General features: G+C 36.0%; 2 protein-coding genes across 2 annotated transcripts; both read left to right on the top strand.

Annotated features, from left to right (window-relative positions):
- The first annotated feature begins 12,292 nt into the window (after positions 1-12,292).
- On the top strand, positions 12,293-15,081 carry LOC125474909 (probable WRKY transcription factor 31). The gene is made up of 5 exons (XM_048579158.1): positions 12,293-12,742; positions 13,113-13,211; positions 13,370-13,930; positions 14,032-14,145; positions 14,273-15,081. Exons 1-5 carry the CDS (start codon positions 12,293-12,295, stop codon positions 14,984-14,986), a joined length of 1,938 nt encoding a protein of 645 aa, XP_048435115.1. The 3' UTR covers positions 14,987-15,081.
- Positions 15,082-17,506: 2,425 nt separating this feature from the next.
- Positions 17,507-22,506, top strand: LOC125474908 (aspartic proteinase A1-like). Its single transcript, XM_048579157.1, has 14 exons — positions 17,507-17,664; positions 18,016-18,385; positions 18,490-18,550; positions 18,754-18,848; positions 18,928-19,040; positions 19,197-19,365; positions 19,474-19,513; positions 19,629-19,693; positions 19,888-20,001; positions 20,179-20,243; positions 20,349-20,505; positions 20,581-20,700; positions 21,962-22,050; positions 22,209-22,506. The coding sequence occupies exons 2-14, from the start codon at positions 18,026-18,028 to the stop codon at positions 22,291-22,293; spliced, it is 1,533 nt and encodes a 510-aa protein (XP_048435114.1). The 5' UTR covers positions 17,507-17,664; positions 18,016-18,025; the 3' UTR covers positions 22,294-22,506.

Below are 22,506 nucleotides of genomic sequence, written 5' to 3'. Positions count from 1 at the left end.
AACGGCCTTCAACGTAATTGGATTCTGGTTTGATTGTTTCTTAAGCTCAAGTAGAACTGCACTGCGCAACGGTGGATCCAACCCTAGTTTGAAGAAACAACTTAGTAGTTGACGACCTAACTCTGGGGATCTTGAGTCTTTCTTTCCGCTTTACATGGGAGGAGAATAAGACTAGAGTAGTAGTTCGACGATCGAAGTCTTTATGTGTAGTTTGTTTAGCCTAATTCTTTCTTTCTAGTTGTTTTCTTTCATTGTACAGTTGATTTGATTATTCATCAAATAATATAATATCGATTCTCATAATATAAAAATAAAACAAGTTAGTCATATCATTTCTCATCAGCATGCATGCGGCTTCTATTTCATTAGTAGACATGGTTAATTATGTAAAACTACCCTAGAATTAACTAATCCAATCTCTTCCCAAAATCCTACGATCCTCAATCACAGAATTAAGGTCTCACTCATGTCATTAATTACTTCAATTATATTCAAATGAAGTAGGTTTGGCTTATGCAATTCGATCGTCACTCCTTTTACTAGTAGTTTGCCTTACCTTAATAAATCGAGCAGTTAATTGCTTTTTAATGAACTACAAAGATAAAGTTGAAGTGATCAAATTATGTTTAGGGTTTGTCCTGTGTAATTTAAATGGTATTGTGGAGTGGTTGTAAGAGATATGCTGTGACACCAGCAATAGGTGAAACAATTTAGAAAGACTGACTGAAGTATATATACATACATATGATCCATCTGCAATACAGCACTAAATATGCATGCATGGGATTTCAAATTATGTACTATATTAACCGACCATATGTGACCGCAAAAGTAGCTTTAAACACAAGGTGACCAACAGACCAAGTAATTATTCTAAAAGCGCTTCTGAAGTTGCCTTTTGGCTTTTGAACACAGATAGAAAAATGCACACAGATGAGAATATTGAAAAAGCAGTTGCATGAACTACTTTTGTCCCCGCGCATAGCCGGCATGCACGTTTTCTTCTATTGCCAGCTACAAATTTAGTAGCAGTAGTCAATAATTTACTGAATACAAACAAAACATACGCAATGAGCTAATTTGAGTCTTGGACCATAAAAGAAAAGAAAAGAAAACGAATGAGCTCAGCCCTCTTTTCAGACTCGCCATTATAGAATCTAGAAAAAAAAGATTGGAATGCTTTTGTGGAAAGCTCATTTGTTTATAAGCAATGCGTTTTTTGTAATTAGAAGCACAATTAAATGAATTAATTAAATCTCAAGTGTTTTTGTAATCCATATTCCTTAACAATCTTTAAGTTTTCATTTGAGATTACTTATGTACGAAGCACTTCTGTATATAAGAATATTCGTTAAATGCATGTTTTATATACTGACCTCAAAGACTTATATTAATCAAGAATTAAATTGTTTTATGAAAGAAAAAAAAAACACTTGGAAGTGCATCTTAGCATAGCACTTAAAAATATTTTCTAGAGAAGCACATGTATATTACACTTACATGATCCAAAATCACTTCTAAATTTTATGTCAAACTCTACCACGAACACTTTTGATTATCTAAAAACTCTTCATACCCATTTTAAACCAGTAAAAAACAAACCTATGCCCATTGGAAACAACATTCACTAGCGTGGCTAATACGCTGCTACTTTAGAGTGACTATAATGAACTCGATTATATGAATCACGTTTTAGTCCTGTAATTATAATATGCACAAATACAACCTTTTATCAAAATTTCTGAACCAGATCTATGGTCGACAAAATCCTATTCAGTACCCTTTGGACAGCTGCCGCCACCTTTTTTCATTGGACCCTATTTGGTTTTCAAACGAAATATGTTGTACCACCCATTACCAGATCTCTTTCTTAGCTAGATTGCTAAAAAACTACTATCCAAAATTGATATAAACTCATGTGTAAATTGCTAAAAGTGGAACTTTAATTTCAAAGAAGATTGTGGTGTTTCTAATTTGGTTTTGTACGAGAGAAACTCTTTTACAATCAGTGATGTCACATGGTAACTATCTAACGGACGGATAATGTATATTATTTGAATACATAACAATTGCTTATATATGTCAATAGTGGTGTCACTAAGATAACATATTAGTTTCGAGAGAGTCTCTCAAAACTATATATAAACTTGAACTTTTTGATAAAGGAAAATTATTACAAAGTCACATGAGTCACGTCCAAGTAGTAAGTAGATATAACTTGGAGTTGAATTAATGAAGAGTGTATATATAGAGGATGGGGCATATGCATATTGCAATTTGCAGCTGGTAGAGGAAAAGATGGACGACCCATTTTGCTCTTTTTTGACGACTTTACGTGCCCTTTCAAATAATGCAGCCCCTTTCATTGACTCGAACTGAAAAGGCAATTGTAACATGCATGATGCAAGAGTGGAGAAATGTGGGCAAACATTACTTATTTGATTTGGTAATTAAACATGTCTGATGTTACCCTTTCAAGTTCATGGAAACACCCCTTTTCTTTTTTTTTTCTTTTTTTGAGAAAACCTCGGTGGTATGAAGTAAAACATTGTATTCTTCTTCTTGGTTGCTCCAGACACGCTGGAACAATTGTATTCTCTGATTTCAAAACATGGTCTTCTGTTACTCTCGTACATTTCGAAGAGGGAATATTGTTGCTGACAAATTAGCCAATTTAGGGCTTCTCTCATCTTCACTTGTTTGGCATTCCGCTCCTCCTATAAGGATTCTTCCTCTTGTACACTCAGATTTTTTGGGCATGCCAACCTACAGGTTTGTCTCCCCTTCTTGATGTGTGATTTCCTTTTTTACCTAATCTTTTTGGATTTCCTTTTTCCTTTTGCAGCTTGTCTTGCAGGTTCTTACCTTTTAAGATTTATAGAGGGGTTTGGGCATACGTCCACCCAAATTTTTTGTTTAAGTTCATGGAAACACGTAGTAGAATATTGTTGCACTTGTTTAATGTGTAATTATATGGTAAAATATGACCACAAAAAGAATTAATCATGCATTAGTGTTAACTACCTCTTAATCATGAAAGTTTCAAAAAATGGCAAACTAGATTTTGTTTGTTCAAATTGAAATTTATGGAACATGGTATTGTGGTAATATAGAGAGGGCTAAATAGTTATGTTACACTTCAAAAAAAAAATAGTTATGTTATACTTTTTTTTTAATTATTATAATGAATGAAAATAAAACAATTTTTTTTTCTACCTAGTACTACCACATCGTTAACATGGGCAGAGCCACTTACGGATCAGGATGATCTAAAACTATATCTACCCTCCAAGTACTTTATATATATCAAAAAGAGAGATTTGAATTTAGAATTTAGAGTGCAAAAAAGAAGAATATCCTTAAATTCCTCCATTAATTTACCCTCCCTAATTCTCCCTTTCTCATGGATCTCTGCCTCTTCTTCCAAATTCAGATATATATATATATATATATATATATTTGAATTTAGAATTTTGAGTGCAAAAAAGATGTATACCCTAAAATTCCTCCATTTACCCTCCCTAATTCTCACTTTCTCATAGATCTCTGCCTCTTCTTCCAAATTCATGAGGCCCTTGGTAATGGAGAAAGATCTTCCTCCTCTATAAGTCTAACTCCACCATTGTCTTTAACTACATTTTACATCTTTTATATTTGGATTGACTTTGAAAATGGGTTACATTATTTTAATTATCACACATTACACCATCAGAGTTTGAAATATATCAATATATGATAATATCATTTGTTTAAAATATATATATATATATATATCAATATATGCCCTATGGTTATTTGATTGTTTGGTCCCTTGTTAATCTAATGAGGTACAAACTTAGAACTCATTCTTAGTTGATGTGGAACCATACTTGCACCAGGCTTATGAATCAAAACTAGTCATCACGGAGCTATATATGGTTTCTCCCAAAGCAATATATGCTTTGTATTGCAAAACAACAACCAATCACACAGTTTGATTCAAATGGTTCAAGTGTATATCTTACATAGCCTACAAACGAGTATCCCATCTGTTATTTCATCAAGCTAACAAAGTACAGTATAACCACATAGATGGATAAATATAATACTAATACGATTTTAAAAGCATAACGCAAGAAAATTGAAACCCTTGTTCTTCTAATTTTTCTTTGTTGGAGACTTTTTTTTAGTCTAATAATTTAGAATTTACTTCTTTATCACACATACATACAACTGCATGCGTGTATAGACACACCAAACAGCCTAATATATCAAGCCAAATACACACTTGCGTATTCGACATGCAAAATAGCTTATGCAATAATCTTCACTGGAATCATGTCCATGATTTTTACCACTTAGAACCATTATCACGTTGTCTTTTTCAATAACAAAAAACAAATAAAGAACAAAACAAAGCCCAAGACTCAAGACTCATGAACAATTATTTCCATATTTTAATTATTATTCATGTTTTTATATTTATCATTTTAATATTCTTGGATCCAGTATCAACAAAATACAACCAAAGGATTGGGTCCATTTGAGAGGACGGAGTCAACCCGTCAACTCTGCTCCGAATGACGTCATGGTTCGGTGTCTTGAATCTGGAGAGTTCAGCAATCAGTTTATCCTGCGTATAAAGAACAACTTGCATAAAATAAATTCATCATCATACAACGTCTAATTTTTCGGTCATTTATTGTAAAGTATTATCTTTTATATTATTGTTAAACAGAAACGCCGTGATTCAATGAATCCGTTCCATTAAAATCAGTCATCTCACACTTGGTTCCGGACCAATCGGATACCAGAACCGTTGACTCGGACTACGCTTTCCACGAGAGAGAGACGCCGGGCCAATCGGGGGTCTGTGAAGTTATGGAACGCGTCAATCTCTCTCCTCCATTGTTTGACATCAGAGCCAAATCGGACGGCTGTCCCCGCGCAGGACCCGAATGCATGTGGGGTCCAACTGCCTCCCTCCCCACCTCATCAGTCTGTAAACCGCTACCAACCGTAGGTGGCTAAGATATGACTAGGTAATATTATCATGGAGATTAAGAAAAGATTTAGGTATCAAGACGATTGACACATCTCAATCAATATAATTCATTTTTATTTTTGAGATACTTTGAATGCGATTCTTAATTCTTAACATTCTTTGATTAAAATCTTAACAGTATTCAAAGTTTGATCAAAGCCCTTTAACTTTGAACACCTCATTATATTACTATTAATATTTATAGTTTTATAGTTTTGACATTAATTGTTTGATATTTTTGAGATTTATAATCCTATAAATTTAAAATCCCTCATTATAATATTATTAGAAACGGTTACAATAAAAAAATTCAAACATTTTGATTGAATAAATGGATAAAAACTATGTAAAAATAAGAAATAATAAATGGCAAAAGAATGTATCCATAGTGTTAAAAAAAATTGGTACATTTTACAAAAAAAAAATGGTACATTTCACATATAACAAAGTGGTACATTAATAAGGAAGAATTGGTACATTATAAATAAATTAGTACAGATAAACGATTAGAAAATTATGAGTACAAATGAATTTTTAAAAAATATAGGGACTAAAAGAAATTAATAAATGGGTACAAAATAAAACTAAAAAGAAAATACTACAAATTAAAAAAAAATGTTGCAAATTAAAAGTGGGTCCAAACTAAAAATATAAATATATGATACAAAGTTTAGGCATAAAACATAAATGTACCATGTGTAATTTTTCTATCATTGATTAAATATAGGGCGGTATACACATGGGTACAAACACAAATAAAACTTTAAAAAAATATAGGCACAAAAAGAAACTAATATATGGGTACAAATTAAAAATGAAAAGAAAATTTGTACGAGTTAAAAAATATTTGGAAATTAAAAATAGGTACAAACTAAAAATAAAAATATATGATAAAAAATTTAGCCATAAATATAAATATACTTATTGTAACATTTTTAACACTAAAGGAATATATTTAAAAATAAAAATATTTTATTATTCAAATAATTAATGATGTTATTAATACTCAAGGACCTTGATCAAAAATTGAAAATGAATAGGATTTTAATCGATGGAGTAACAAAAAGAAGGATGTGAACCTAATTTTCCCTTTATTTTTAATTCAATTTTAGAACAATTCCATCCTTAAAAAATGCACTGGCACAAAGTTCATTTAATTCACCCAAATGAATAGTAATTGACCTCAATAAACAGTAATTGACCAAATGCATATTCACCCCTAAAAAATGCGTTGGCCCAAAGTCTAGTCAATTCGTATTAAAATATTATTAATTTTTTATAAAATAATAAAAAAATATTTTTATTTTTAATTTCGAATATGATTTTTAACCAATTTTGTCACGTCACGTGTCATTGTTCGAAAATACTATTTTATGGATAGATTTCCAATAAGAGTTTGAACCAATCCTGTAGCGTCGCGTGTCACTATTTGTTTATAATATTTTAGAATAGATTTCGATAAGATTTTCAACTAATCATGTAGTGCCACAGTGGCATTATCCACAAGCTCATCAATTCTTTTTTTGTCCATATAAACCCTACATCCATCCTAATTCATACACCAAACTCCAACTAGCTCAAAATCCTTCTTCATCATTTTTAAATCTTTAGTTCTTATAATGTCTTCTTCAAGGAGATTGTATGAAATCGATGAGCAATAGAAAAAATTGTTGGCAGAATCATGAATAGTAGTTCAATCTTGAAGATGGTGGAGATGAGGCGTTCGTAATGGAAGAGGATGATGATGAGGATGATGAACATAGAAGGCATATAGCCTCACATTCCCGTCGTGTCACGTAAGTTGTGGGTCAGATCTCCAAACTCAAACGTGTCGCAAACTTGGATAGAAAGAAGGAAGGATGAAGTAATGATCTCTTGGAAGATTATTTTATCACCAACAGTTTATTCCCTGATCATATTTTTAGATGTCAAGTTTGTTCAACAAAATCATGATTGCTATTTGCAACCATGATCCATACTTTGTGCAAAAAAATGATGTTTTTCATGTTCTAGATCTTCTTTCTGAGCAAAAAATTACTACTGCCTTGTGGATGCTTGCATATGGGGTATCTGCAGATTAAGTGGATAAGATAGTGATGATGGGAAAATCAACTGTTCTAGAGTCCCTGATGAGGTTTTGCTTCGCAATCGAAGCCTTCTATAACAATGAGTACCTCTGGAAACCCACGACAATAGACCTGCAAAGGCTTTTGAAGAAGGGTGAGATGCGAGGCTTTCCTGGCATAATTGGAAGCATTGACTGCATGCATTGGACCTAGAAAAATTTTCCAAGTACGTGGCAAAGAGCTTACATCGATAAAAAATGAGCCAAAAGTATCATTTTGGAAACAGTGGCATTATTTAATACATGGATTTGGCATGCTTTTTTTTGTGTTACAGGAGCTCAAAATGACTTCAATGTCATTACCCTAATCTCTAGTGTTCGACAAAATGCTGCAAGGAAAAGCACCGAAAGTCACATATTGGGTCAATGTACATAAACACGAAGGAAGATACTACCTAGCAGACGACATTTACCCAAGGTGGACATCATTTGTCAAAACAGTGCCACATCCACCAAGTGAAAAGGAAAAACACTTCGCAAGATGTCAAAAGAGGTGTAGGAATGATGTGGAGCGTTGTTTTGATATCCTGCAAGCTCATTAAGTGATTGTCAAGACAGCTGCCAGATTGTTTAATGTCGAGGCTCTTTGATCCATCAAGATGACGTGTATCATTCTCCACAACATGATTGTGGAAGATGAGTATGATTATGATGTCATCGATGAATACGAGCCGAACACAATGAACAATTTCAGAACATATATATATTGTACTCATGACCACACCAAAGATCTCGTGCAACATGAGCCATTGGAAAGGGATGGACGTTACAATCAATTGATCATTGAACGGTACACTTCAATGCAACGACCATACATGCACTTAAGCCGTCATAGTGACTTGATTGAGCACTTGTGGGGATTGAAACAAGGGGAAGAAACTTAAAACAAGCTTGTGGTCGGAGAATAAAGTTCTTAGTTTATTTGGTGTGTTTTTTTTAAGTTTTATTTGGTGTGTTTATGTAATTTTATTTGGTGTGTTTTTTTAAGTTTATTTGGTGAGTTTATATAATTTTATTTGGTGTGCTTATGTAATTTTATTTGGTGTGTTTATGCAATTTTATTTAGTGTGTTTATGTAATTTTATTTTGGTGTGTTTATGTAATTTTATTTGGTGTGTTTAAATAAAGTACTAAAAATAAATAAGAAATTACATAAAGTACTATAAATAAATAAGAAATTACATAAAGTACTACAAATAAATAAGAAAGGGGTGTGCTATCTGCACACCCCTTGTTAATTTCTGTCCGTTGATCTTCTTCAATTCATCTGATCCGATGGCCGAAAATTAGAAGGGTGTGTGAGAAGTAAAATGAGGTGTGTGGATATCACACCCCATAAGAAATTACATAAAGTACTAGAAATAAATAAGAAATTACATAAAGTACTAAAATAAATTAGAAATATAAAGTCTGAGAAGCTAGGATATGTGGTGCTAGGATCTTCATTGCTAGGATATGTGTAACTAAAACCCCCTCCACTTGTTCTCTCGTTTCTTGCACGCCTCCTTCGCACCACATCCTTTTTTTCCGATGTCCAAAAATATTTAGAATTTAGAGACAGTCCTACTAGAGGCTTGTTCATAGTGTCACAATCTACTTAAGCCATCATTTCTTCTTTAAGCATCTCCATTTCTCGATTAAGTAATTCTCTTTGTCTCTCATTAGCCGCATCACATCTCTCAGTATCTGTTAAGATTGCTTGCATAGTAGCAGCTGTTGCCTCATCTCTAGCCGCGTCCCGCGCCATAGTCAGTTCACCTTAGCGAGCAAGTTCGTCCATATATTTTGTGTAGTCATTCTTAGAAGAACTCCCTTTTTTCTTTTGTCGTCTTTTTACCTTGAGGCCTTAGGGACCGACAAGTCTGCTCCAGCACTACTTCAGGCGGCCTTTCCCGCTCTTCAAATGTGTCGCCTTCCTGGTGGTTCGGGTCTGCTTCTGGCGAACTGTGTAAAGGGATGTCATGCATAACCACTTCTGCAGCAGTTGGCACAAGTTTGTATCTGGGACAATCTTTGACAACATTCCAACATTCCCATATGGTGAATGATTTGTTTTTGTTGTTCACATTGTATCATGCTTGTGCTTGAAGTGTCTATAAAATGTGGGATAAGATAAATTATAAAATGCAGGTGTAATACAAATAAATAAATTAAAATATTGATGAGGGAGGAATACAAATAAATAAATAAAAATATTGTCACATGGTCCGCTAAACTTCTACCACTACTCAGATTAAAGGAAGCCTGAGAGATGACATCTTTCCAACAAGTAAGCGAGTGTTAAGTTTTTTCCAACGACCTTGAAGACCTAGACTACTTCTTGCATCTTTTCCAAGCCTCTCGCAAAACGTTGTACTAATTCTACTCCAAAGTTCTTGCAACTGCATCTCATTACCCGTAAGCGGGTCAGGAGAAATTTGAACTCAGCATTCACACAACGTAATATCTTCGATGACCATCCAAGTAGCCATTTTTTGCACACAAAAGTATATGAAAGCTTTGGTTCAAAGTGTTGAAAATATTGAAATGCGGTGTAAGGTGGAAGATGATGGTTAGGTATTTATAGAAAAAAATTATAATAAATTTTTGTTTTATTTTTTCTATATTTTTAAACTATTTTTAATAATTTTTATTAAGTTAATTAATCTAAACCGTTGGATTTGAAAAAGATTGAAATCCAGCAGCCCAGAATTGGACACATGACCAATGGTAAGAATTCTGGCATTTTCTCTTCTTTCTTTTTTTTTATATATTTTTTGGCCGAAAATCCTAGACCATTGATCTAGAAGGCCATATGTTGTCATGTCACTAGCCATTGGGTTTGAAATTCAAAATTTATTTCCAACGGTTCAAAAAACTAACCGTTGGAAATCCAACGGTCGAAGACGCGCCACGTGGCCATGTCCTGTGCCCCTTTAGTGCACCTGTATCAACAGGGCCCGCCATCTGTTTGCTATCGAGAATGCGCATCCACATGCGCGTGTTTCCCATGCGTCTGACACAAAAAAATATATATGGCCTTTGTCAATGTCATGCTGACGCCATCATGACGTTAGGTAGGCCGATTCCTCACTTAATCCATTTTGGGCCGGCCTACAAACTGGCTTGGACTTTGGGCTGGCCTATTTTTAGTGGTAGAGGGGTTTTTTTAGGTGCCAGCCTATGTAAGAGGGCTGGAGTTGCTCTTAGATCACCTTTTTTTTTTAAATATAATTTTATATACAGTTGATCAAAATAGAGGTCGAGGTTTGAAGTCTAAAGTAAATTTTTTTGGCCACTTGAGTTGCAAACTTCCATTATACAACATATTACACAATTAGAAAATGAGCTCTTTCACAAAAATATCATTGAAAAAAAGATATCTACAACTCAAAGTGTGATTCAAATATTATATAAACTAAAGCATGTACACTTTTGTTATCACTAATAATGACTTCATTTCAGCTTACTCATGCAAAACTTTTGAACTAATTAGTCTTTGGTCTAGTGGTAATTGTCTTCAATCAGTTGTAGAAAGTCTTTGTCATATACGTAAGAACAATACATATTTTTGCTGAACAAGATATCTAGTTGTGACTAGTCCAATTCAATAGCGGTATTTTTTTTTAATGTGTTAGTTGAGTGCAAGAATTAGCCTTATAAATTTCTTATTAAAAAAAAAAAAAACAAAAACAAAAAGTTTCCATATCTCCTTTAAACTTTTGCCAGTATGAACATAAGACCAAAAGTCAGATGTGGCTAATGAACAAGCCTTTACTCATGTGACCATTATAACTTTATATATTATCTTTATATATAAAGCAAGGGTCAAATGAATAGTGTTTTGTGGTGTTACAAGCTTCATCAAAATAATTGGATAGAAATGTCCCTCAAATAAAAAACTTCAAAAACAACCCAAAATAATGCATCAAATGTGACAGGAGTATTTTCGTCATTTTAATAGTTAATTTTTTTGTACAATTTTTTCTTTTGAATATTAGTTCCTCACAATAGGCTAGCAATAATATGATTCAATCAGTTGTTCATTAAATATTATTTTCTCTATTTTTAAACACGTTCAAAACATCTTAAGAGGTGTGTAATGCCGATTATTAAAAAGGTCATTCACACGTGGAGAATAATATGATTAAATTAGTTGTCAAATAATTATTTTTTTAAAACGATATTATCTACACTAAGGAGGAGGGAGGTGGGCTCAGCCTCACAATGAGGCTAGTAATAATGTGATTCAATCAGTTATTTATTAAATATTATTTTCTCTATTCTTAATGTAAATTCAATATAGACCGATTTTATTATGTAAATTCAACTGCTTTAATTGGTTTACGAGGGGTTTCTTCTAGCATGATTTAAGATTATTTATTTACTTCAAATATTTGATTTTCCTTTTGCCAATTTACATATATAAATACATTTAAAATGTGTAAGTCGTATATAGCATGCCGTAATTCAAAAAATGTCTTATACACGCGCTCACGCTCGTGCATGAAGGCTAGTATTTATAAAGTGTAGTTAGTTATCACTCTTAAAGCAATATCCAAGTAGCTAGTAAATGCCTTCAATCTGAATCCCCTGTTTTTTCTTTTAACCTTCCAATTGTAGCATCCTATGGAACCCTATATTTTAACCACCACGAGGAGGTTTAATGGTTGAAGACGAATTATAGGCTTGTACTTTACACGGCACGTCCTTGGTTTAATTCCTGACATTGGTGAATAACATGATGGTAACACGAGGAGGCGGAAATGACTCTGTGAATCTTTCTGACTCCCGAAAGTATGGACTGCTATGACAAAGTCAACCGCTGATCCTTTAAAAAAAAAAAAATTCTCAGTCTTATCATTTTCCCCAAGCACAAGCTAAATTAAATTAAAATTAAAACCCTTCCCTTCTCTTCTCCCCTCCTCATTCTCTCCAAGTCCAAATCCAAAGTCCAACACAAAATATTCAAACTCACAAAAAACACAACTCACTTATCACACCACACATTCACTCCCTCTCTCCCCCTTGGGGAGGTCTTCTTCTAAAGTCCAACCCCCCCTTTTATTGCCGAGTCCATTGCACTCTCTCTCCCCCTTCACTCACACATTCACTTCCACCTACACACACATTCTCTCTCTCTCTCCACAATTTTCTTGGGATTTATGGCCAAAGGAAGTGGACTCTCCATTGATTCAGATCCATTTTCCTTCTCTCTCCACAACCCTATAGTCCTCAACTCGTTCCAGGAAGACCGATATAACCACCACCACCTCCCACCACCCTCCACCACCAAAAGACAACAACTTTGCCACCACCGCTCATCACTCATGCTCATGGACAACTCCACCGCTATTCACCGCCGCTCTCCTCCGCCCCCTCCTCCTCCCACGACTATCCAGTTCGCAGTCAATCTCAACTGCTCCCACGACGACGATGTACAGCACTCTCCTGGCTCACCACCACCCTCCAACGAGCAACGCAAAGTCATCGACGAGCGGGACTTCTTCGCCGATAGCAAGAACCGCCTTGATCACGAAAAGTCTGTCGTCTCCACCGACCCTGCCGATAAAATGGACTTACATGGCCCCACAGACTTGGAATTCAACGTAAATGTAAGCAACCCTTTTCGCCATTTTTGTTCTTGAGTCACGGATCCAACCTACCTTAGGTATAGTCTTCTTCTTCCTCCTTCCTCTCCAGCCCTTTTCTCCTGCCTCGGCGCCTAACCTCAAAGTGTTTCGCCTTGCTTTTTTCTTAGTCCAAAATCTCCGATTAAACCTTAAAGGCTGACCCTTCGAAAGCTCGGTTGTCGTATGAGACGTGCCTACCAACTGGATTCGTGTCTCTGTTTTTGTTCATTGTGTTATTGATTTATCGATTTTTTTTTTATTTTTTTTGTTCAACGTATTGTCGTTCATGAAATTTAAACTCAGAACCTCTTCGACCTTTTTGTGGATTTTAATATTTTCTTTGTGTTTGTAGACTGGTTTGAATCTTCTCCTTACAAACACTAGTAGTGACCAATCAGTGGTGGACGATGGCATTTCATCCAACAAAGATGATAAAAGAGCTAAAAGTGAGGTAATGAAAATCTAACTGTTTTTTTTCTCCTCTTCTCTAAAGAAATTTCGACGTTACTAGAGATTTTATCAAATTGAAGAAAAAATTTTACACCTTGATCAATTTAGCTTTACATTGTTTGACATGTGATTGAATTTTGGTTCTTGGGTTTTTCTCAGCTGGCTGTTCTTCAAGCTGATCTCAAGCGGATGAACGCGGAGAACCAACGGTTGAAGGGGATGCTTAATCAGGTGACCACCAATTACAATGCACTTCAGGTGCATTTGCTGAATTTGATGCAAAGCCAGAAGGCTGATCAGAACGGTAGCGCTGCCGAAGGCCACGGAGTGGCGGTGGAAGAAAAGAAGATTATGAATGGCAATAAAACATCACTAGTGGTGCCGAGGCAGTTCATGGATCTTGGGTTGGCTGCTAACAATGGTGACGCTGATGAGCATTCACAGTCTTCGTCTGATGAACGAAGTCGTGGTGAACGGTCTGGATCGCTTGGAGATAATGTGAAGGCTGCAGGGCACAGCGATGATCAGGGGATCGCTTTTGATCACGAAAAGAAGGATTTCGAGAGAAGGATTCGCAGAGAGGAGAGCCCGGATCAGCCACCACAGAGTTGGGGGCCTAATAAAGTTCCGAGGCTCAATTCTCCGAAAGAGGTTGACCAAACTGAGGCTACAATGAGGAAGGCTCGGGTTTCGGTTAGAGCTCGATCGGAGGCGCCTATGGTATGTGTTTTTGTACTGAATTGGAATAGTGTTATGAGTGACATTGGATTTCTGTTCCAACATGTTTGTAGATTTGCTAAATTTGTTGGGTTTTGAGTTAGATCACTGATGGGTGTCAATGGCGAAAGTATGGGCAAAAGATGGCGAAAGGAAATCCGTGTCCTCGTGCTTATTATCGATGCACCATGGCTGCTGGTTGCCCCGTTCGAAAACAAGTAAGCTAAGCTCTCTTAGGTTAACTTTCTATTATTAGATATAAGACATGTTAACTTGTCAAACTGTGATTAGGATCATATATTTTTAGTCTTTGTAGTTTGTACTAATACAATTGTGATCAAACAGGTACAAAGATGTGCAGAGGATAGGACAATCCTCATCACTACATATGAAGGCAATCACAACCACCCATTGCCTCCGGCAGCAATGGCAATGGCATCGACTACATCATCTGCGGCGCGGATGCTGCTCTCGGGGTCTATGCCAAGTGCAGATGGCCTAATGGACTCAAACTTCCTCACCAGGACAATCCTCCCATGCTCCTCCAGCATGGCCACCATCTCCGCCTCGGCCCCATTCCCTACTGTTACATTGGACTTAACACAATCACCAAACCCTTTACAGCAGCTCCAAAGACCACCAGGCCAGTTCAACATTCCGTTCCCAAACCCTAATCAGAATTTCACCAATGGCCCCGCCTCATTGCTGCCTCAAATTTTTAGTCAGGCGCTGTACAACCAGTCTAAATTCTCTGGCCTCCAAATGTCACAGGACACAGACCGTGCCGCAGGCCAACTAGGCCACCAATCGCAACCAGGGCAGCAGCAGGGCTCATTGGCGGATCTTACTGCCGCCACCGCTGCCATTGCAGCTGATCCAAACTTCACTGCAGCCCTAGCAGCTGCCATCACCTCAATCATTGGCAATGCTCATCCAAACAACGACGTTGCCAACCCAGCAACCAACTCAAACAACAACAACGCCAATGGCAATGCCACCAGCAACAGCAATGGCAATTGCAACAATAAACTTAGCAATCCTAGTTTTTCAGGGAATTAAAGCAAACTATTATTTTTTCCTTCTTTTTTAGGTTCTTTTTTTACTTATTTTGGGATGGGAGAAAAGAAAGTGAAAATATACATTTTGTTGTTTTTTGTTTTGTTTGTTTGTTTGTTTTTTTTTTTTTTTTTTTTTTTGTGTGGAGGGGATAAATTAAACATAGATATTATTTTCTTTGTCATTTGGAATAATATGTTCAAATTGCATGTCAGTACAAAGTTCCATGAAAACGAAGAAAAAAACAAAGAAAGAGGAAAGCATGCAAATTGGTTTTTCGATTTTTTGTATGCATTCGGAAACGGAGAGATTGATGTTTTGTCACTCTCTCATCTTATATTATATTTATGTCAATGTTCTATGTTTTCCAATGGACCGATCAAACCTAACAAGAATTAAATTAGTCTCGATGTCATTTGTCAGAAGACTTTAGATTCAATTCACGTGTAAACACAGACACGAATTATATTTATAACTATTTTAGTATTTAGTTTTTGTCTAAATGCATTATAGCGACATGGTTTTATTATAAAAGTTATTTCGTGTCCGATCTTTTTCGTTTCATTGATTTTGTCCGAATTCTCCTTTCTTTAGGCAAATAAAATAAAGTAAGAAAAAAAAGAGAGAAGAAGAAAGGGGAAGGATCTTCTCCGGTGGATCCCTCTTGCTCCTGTTTGATCCCCTTCTTTTGGGAAGTTGTTTCTATTTCTACACTATTTCTTCCTTACTTCCCCCCGTTTTTGAGGTTTTTTTTTTCTTCAGCTTCTTAATAACAATAGGCAACGATAGTCTGCCTAAATAGTAGACACATGTAATAAAAAAGTCGTAAAAAAAGAAATAATTTCTCTCTCGAAAACAAAATTATCTGAACGTTGTAAGCTGTTGTTGATGACAGATATTAGGTTCTCATTGAGTTCTACGTTATGAATAGGTAAAACAAATCAAAGGCTAGAAGTAGAGGAGAAGAACGAAGTAAAAGACAAGCAGAAAATGACAAATGGAAGGGAGAAGAAGGGATTTTATTCTTTATTTGGAGATACGTGTATTGAAAGTGGCAAGTCAAGGGAAGGAGTCAATAAAACCGTCTCGGAGAGTTACGGGGTTAGTTTGACAAGCAAGGAAAGGGTGCAAAGGGAAAGAGACTTCCTTTGGTTTTTGTCTGTCACGTTTGATGCTACTGACCCTTGCCATTTACGTATTTGGCAAAGCTTGTTCTTAGCTTCACCCAATTGATGACATGGAAAATGTACTGCAAATCATATAATTAAAAGTAGATAAATAATTATACCATCTTTTAGGGTGGGTATTTTTGTGGGTCAACTGCCCAAACTGCCCAACCCAACTAAAATGTGTCAATTTGGGTCGGGTTCTACTTTAAAAAATTAAATAATATGCTAGTCGTCTTGGGCGACAATGGTTTGAGAAAATACTAACCCCAGCCTATTGAATTGGTCTACGGTTTGGGACTAAAACCGAGCCAAACAATCCAATGCCCACCCCCTCTCCTCTTGATGTAGATAATTATAAATAAACGCTTCAGGGATAAAATTGGAGAAAAAAGAATAGTGTTTGTATGAGACTTCAATTAGTTTGGGCTTACAAAGCCACCTATAAATTATGGCAAAATTACCGGAAATTAAAAAGCATGAGAAAATCATTCTCTGCAGTTGGGTGCATGTTGCTAGAGGAATACAGTCACCTATTTCATTTGATTATTTTAGAAACTTAACTAGGCACCTCAAGAGACTGTCGAACGGTATGCAGTTGCATGAGAGCTATCTTCATTTTGTACGGTGATTCGTTGTATTTCTTTCACATGTAAATTAGAGGTATTATGTTCAAACTCGTAAGTAACAAGTTCGATATCAATTTATTCATCGCCCTTTAGTGTAAATATATATATACATGCCCTTTATATATATATATATTCTTTTTTTTTTTTTGAATAAACGATATTATCTACACTAAGGATGAAGAGGTGGGCTTAACCTCACAATGGGCCAGCAATAATGTGGTTCAAATTCGACTTTGGTGAGAATCGAACCTAATATATCACACTTATAAATGAAGAAGAATATCACTAAACCGTAGTACTAAATGACGGTATAAATATATCTTCATACAAAAAGAAATGGTGAATTCTTCGTTCAAGGGCTTAGAAGCTGACACTCCATGCTTTGATACCATATGGGCTGCCCTAATAATTCATTAAAGTCCAGCAGACAATTACTTATTTTTCTGGGCATGGGCCTCTTTGTGGGCTCTAACGTGAATTGTTTGTGGGCCCCACAAACATGGCCCAAAGAGTAAGTCTGCTATGTCCGGACGATGTGGAGTATTTGGGGATTGTGACTTCACACTAAAGGCGCCACTGTCTGAGTTTCAAAACTGGACTGGTAGTTGCGGCCGAAAGTTAACTGCAATTTTCGGTGGGACTGACAGATGCCCAATCCAAACACGACACATCACCATGCCGGAACCCACAAAAATTAAAACAAATTGTGAACCGTTCGATTTTAGCTACTTTGATTCAACCACTGGCCGCAACCTGAAACCCCATCTATTCCGCGAAGTAGCAGAACCGGCCTCTCTCTTCTTTAGTGCTTTTATGCTCCGACTTTAGTTTCCTTGTTGTTTCAGTTTCCATCTGATCCTTCGCAGTTCGTCGTCATAAGAAAAATGTAAGTAATTTAATTTAATTAAAATTAAAATTTAATGCATCAAAATTAAGTTCCTAATAATTTTGTTCATAGCGTAATGCTTTTGGATCGTTATTTTTTGCACGTATTTTAGATTGTTTTCTACTAAAGTGTGCACCTTTATTGCTGATCGAGTTCTAGGGTTACTTAAAATCTGTTTGGTTCCTGAGAAAATATCAGAAAAAGGTCAAAAAAAACGAAATTTGAATGAAAGTTTATGTTTTTCAATAATCAAACATAAACCATTTTAATGTTTTTGTGAAAGAATTTCCACTTTCAGTACTTTCTCAGAGTGTGAATTATGAACAACAAATTTGCAAACTTGTTTTGCAGTTCTCCAAAAATGGGTACCCAATTTCGAGCTGGTTTGGTTACTTCCTTTCTGCTTCTTCTTCTGTCCCATGTGGTGATTTCCACACCCAATGATGGGTTGGTCAGGATTGGACTGAAAAAGATGAAAATAGATCAAACTTGTCATCTAAATAGAAGAAGTAATGGAACACCGGGAGGTCCGATTAGGAAGTATCATTTGCGCGGTAATCTTGGGGAGTCTGAGGACACGGATATTGTTGCACTGAAGAACTATATGGATGCACAGTATTTTGGTGAGATTGGTATTGGAACTCCTGCTCAGAAGTTTACTGTGATATTTGACACTGGAAGTTCTAATCTTTGGGTGCCCTCAGCAAAGTGTTATTTCTCTGTAGGTTTATTAAGTCTTTTCCTTCACAGGTCGTGGGTCCTTTTGTATTAGAACTGTTAAGCAACTTAAGTTTTCTTACAAGTTGGTTCGCTTTTGAATTGCAGGTTGCTTGCTATTTGCATCCCAAGTATAAGTCTAGCCAATCAAGTACATACATGAAGAATGGTACACTTCCCTTCCCTGCTTCAATGCATTCACGTTCTGATAAGATTAAGACTGTCCAATGGGATGATCAACCACAGCCTTAGCTGATACAGATTTAAACTTGATGTGACGGGGAAAAAGAAAAACTGACACGTTAAAGAGTGATGTAGATACTAGTTGTAAAAAACTTAAAGTTTATGCCATAGTTTTATTTTCCAATGTAGGCAAATCTGCGGCGATCCAGTATGGAACTGGTGCAATTTCAGGTTTCTTCAGCCAGGACCATGTCCAAGTCGGTGATCTTGTTGTTAAGGATCAGGTTAGTTTTCTTAACAGAAAGTTGATATGGTGATTTTCAGTGTTGTGGACTTTACCTTTACTATTTTTATTGGTTATAGGACTTTATTGAGGCAACCAAAGAGCCTGGAGTCACGTTTGTGGCAGCTAAGTTTGATGGTATTCTTGGACTTGGATTTCAAGAGATCTCAGTTGGAGATGCTGTTCCTGTCTGGTAATTCAATGCCACTTAGTTGTTGAATACATTCCGAATCAGTTGATCAATTTATAAACTTAAACTAACACTCTGAATTGTGTATTTTATTTGCCTTTCCCCACTTGTAAGTCCTCGATGTTAATCTGTTTGACTTTATATTTGCTATTATAACAGGTATAATTTTGTCAATCAAGGTCTTGTTAAAGAATCAGTTTTCTCATTTTGGTTAAATCGCAATACAGAAGGGGAAGAAGGGGGTGAGATTGTCTTTGGTGGGGTTGATTCTAGTCATTTCAAGGGTGAGCATACATATGTTCCTGTGACTCAGAAAGGCTACTGGCAGGTTCGCTATTCAAGATCCTTACATCTTTTGCAGATTTTTCTACTTGATATGTTATTCATTTTCTTTGTTTTAATTTGTTTCATACTTCCTTTGTTCTGTTATTTGCAGTTTGATATGGGTGATGTCTTAATTGATGGTGAATCATCTGGTAATGATCCGAAACTTATTTTCGAAGCCTTACTATGTTGAGGCAGTTGGTGATTTCTATGGTCTAGGCCAGCTTTCTTGTTATGGTATTGAAAGATTGTCATGTCACGTTCCAGGATTTTGTGCTAATGGCTGTTCAGCAATTGCTGACTCAGGCACCTCCCTATTGGCTGGCCCAACGGTATGCATTCTAGCCTACTATGTTGATATTCTAATTTCTCCTTACTGTCAGTATGTTAAGAAGCACGGCACAAGACATACATATAATGATGCTGTCTAAGACATTCAAAGCCCACTTCACCTGTATATTCTGTCATGTTGTTATTTCATTTAGTAACTTCTGATTAATATTGTTGTATAATTTCACCTTTTCAGACTGTTGTCACTCAAATCAATCATGCCATTGGAGCCTCTGGTGTTGTAAGCCAGGAATGTAAGACAGTGGTTGAACAATATGGGAAAACCATAATAGAAATGTTGATGGCTAAGGTATATAGATTTGATATCTACTAAATATTTTTACTTTCATTGAAACTTTCCAGTTCTTTCATCCTTTTAGGGATAAGGAGATAATTTTTCTATTGGTCGGTTTCTTTTTGGTTCTGCTTGCCTTAAAATCTCCTTGCAGCGGATTGATTTTTTTTCTTTTACTGGCATGTTTTATAGTCACAACCCCAAAAGATCTGCTCTCAAATTGGTTTCTGTACTTTTGATGGAACTCGTGGTGTGAGGTTAGATGCAGTTCAACCTATTTTCTTAAACTTGTGGTAGAAAGGATGGTAGTAATAATGAGGCTAATTAGGTCATCCTGTTTTAATGTGATTACGTCTTTGCAGCACGGGCATTGAAAGTATGGTGGATCAGAAACCAGAAAAGCAATCCGATGGTGTGCATGATGCTACATGTGCTGCTTGTGAGATGGCAGTGGTATGGATGCAGAGTCGGCTAAGGAAAAATCAGACAGAGGAGCAGATCTTGGATTATGTCAATCAGGTAATTAAACTTCCCTTTTCATCTCTCTGTGAAACGTTCCTTGCAGCAAGCTTATGTTGGCATTTGCACTTGTAGCTCTGTGAACGACTTCCAAGTCCCAGTGGAGAATCAGTAGTCCAGTGTGATTCTCTATCCTCATTGCCCAGTGTGTCATTTACCATTGGTGGTAAAGTATTTGACCTTGCTCCAGAGCAGGTATGGTTTCATGACATTAACCCTAAATCTTTTCATCTTTCATTTGAGCACATTAGTATCAATTTTATTTACATATCCACCGCAAAATGATCTCCAGTTTTTCACCTTTTTATTTACTTCTGTTGAAGCTTCCTTAATCTGGTTTTCCGGAAATTTAGTATTTCTTGATCATTTCTTCCATCTCTACCATCATATGGGCCCCTAGGATGACCTTAGCAGTTTTTACAAGCATTTATCCAATCTAACTTTTTGGTCTTCATGAATGTTGAAAAGCGCTTACTTTAAATTTGCCAAAACGAATATGTGAAGTCCACTTTAGGGTTATCATCTTTTTATGCTGTGAAGTTAATGTATGGTTCTGAAGATACAAATGATTCAGGAAAATTGAAGTTTTGATGGCTGGCCAACAAAATTAGTATCGGTAATAGTTGTAGGCCACGACAACTTGTGTGTTGCTAAAGGGTGACTACTCCTAAGATTTAAGGCTTCATTTGTTACACATGATTGGATTGGAATGGATAAGACGCTATTTTAAAGGTTTTTTGAAAGACAAGATGAAAATTGTGACCAACTTAGAGGTAGGAGAAGGATTACCCAAGAAGAAAAGTTATCCATTCCAATACTCTCCAAAATGGGAGGATTAGATGGGATAAGTTTTCTTCCTATTTAATCCTCTTCTAATCCTTTCACAATGAAAAATCATTCTCATCTATTTTCAATATGCATTGAATTTAGAGAGTAATCATTTCCAATCCAATCCTTTCTACCAAACGAGCTCGAAAAGCTTTATAGGATTCATTTACCATTCAAGTTTTCGGTATGAGCATTAAGAACTTCTTCCGTAACTATGAGGCATAGCTTGGCTGTCAGACTTAACATTTACTCATTAATGGTTAGGTTTCTGAATAGTCTTAGAGTTGAATTTATGCCATGCACGATGTTGTTTTTATGGAATTGCATTAGTACACTATGAAAGACTCAGCAACTTTGAGCTGTCAGTGAGTTTTCTGCATGATAACTGTACTGTAGTCTGTAGCATACTATGAATTACATTTAATTGGAGCCGGAGTAGCTGTTCTGTTTTTCCCTTCTATCCGTTTATTTCATATATTATGCAAGTCGATATAATATTTCTAATAGCCATTATCGCCATTGTTGATAAAACCAGTGTTCGTCCTTTTTTGCTGATATTCAATTATTCATTTCGTGTATTATTCATCGCCCAACTAATATGTTAACGTGTGTTGGTACCGTGGATCAGTACGTTCTCAAAGTTGGGGAGGGAGTCGCAGCTCAGTGCATCAGTGGATTTATAGCTTTAGATGTCGCTCCTCCTCGTGGACCACTCTGGTATTTCTCTCTTTCCGTCATTGCTCATAAGCGTCTTTCAACTTTTACATGCTTTCCAACAATGGTCATGCAGAAATAGTTTACTGCAGTAACTAAAAACAAGTAATAGTTTCTTAACCCTTGTCACTAATGGTGGTGCATATGTATATGCGATGCAGGATTCTAGGAGACATTTTCATGGGTCGGTATCACACCGTGTTCGACTACGGAAACTTGTCAGTTGGATTTGCAGAAGCAGCTTAGTTCTGTAGTTATTTTCAGCTTGCCTACTTATGTAAATAATCGCTGCTGACATCACAGAAAAGATTTGCCGCGATGGAACTTGTTTATGTGATGGATCATGGACCACGAACCTTGTTTAATCGTGCCTAAGTGAATAAATCGAAGACAAGATGTGCTAATATTGCTGTATGTATAATATATGGGGCTGAAATTGAAGTACCAAACTTTTCTTAA

This window comes from the organism of the source record quoted next, unplaced genomic scaffold, assembly GCF_019419815.1.
Source record: "Pyrus x bretschneideri cultivar Hongxiangsu unplaced genomic scaffold, Pyrus_bretschneideri_v1 Contig13, whole genome shotgun sequence".
Taxonomy (NCBI): Eukaryota; Viridiplantae; Streptophyta; class Magnoliopsida; order Rosales; family Rosaceae; genus Pyrus; species Pyrus x bretschneideri.
Note: the sequence above shows the minus strand (reverse complement) of the source record. Positions and strands in the feature narration are given on the sequence as shown.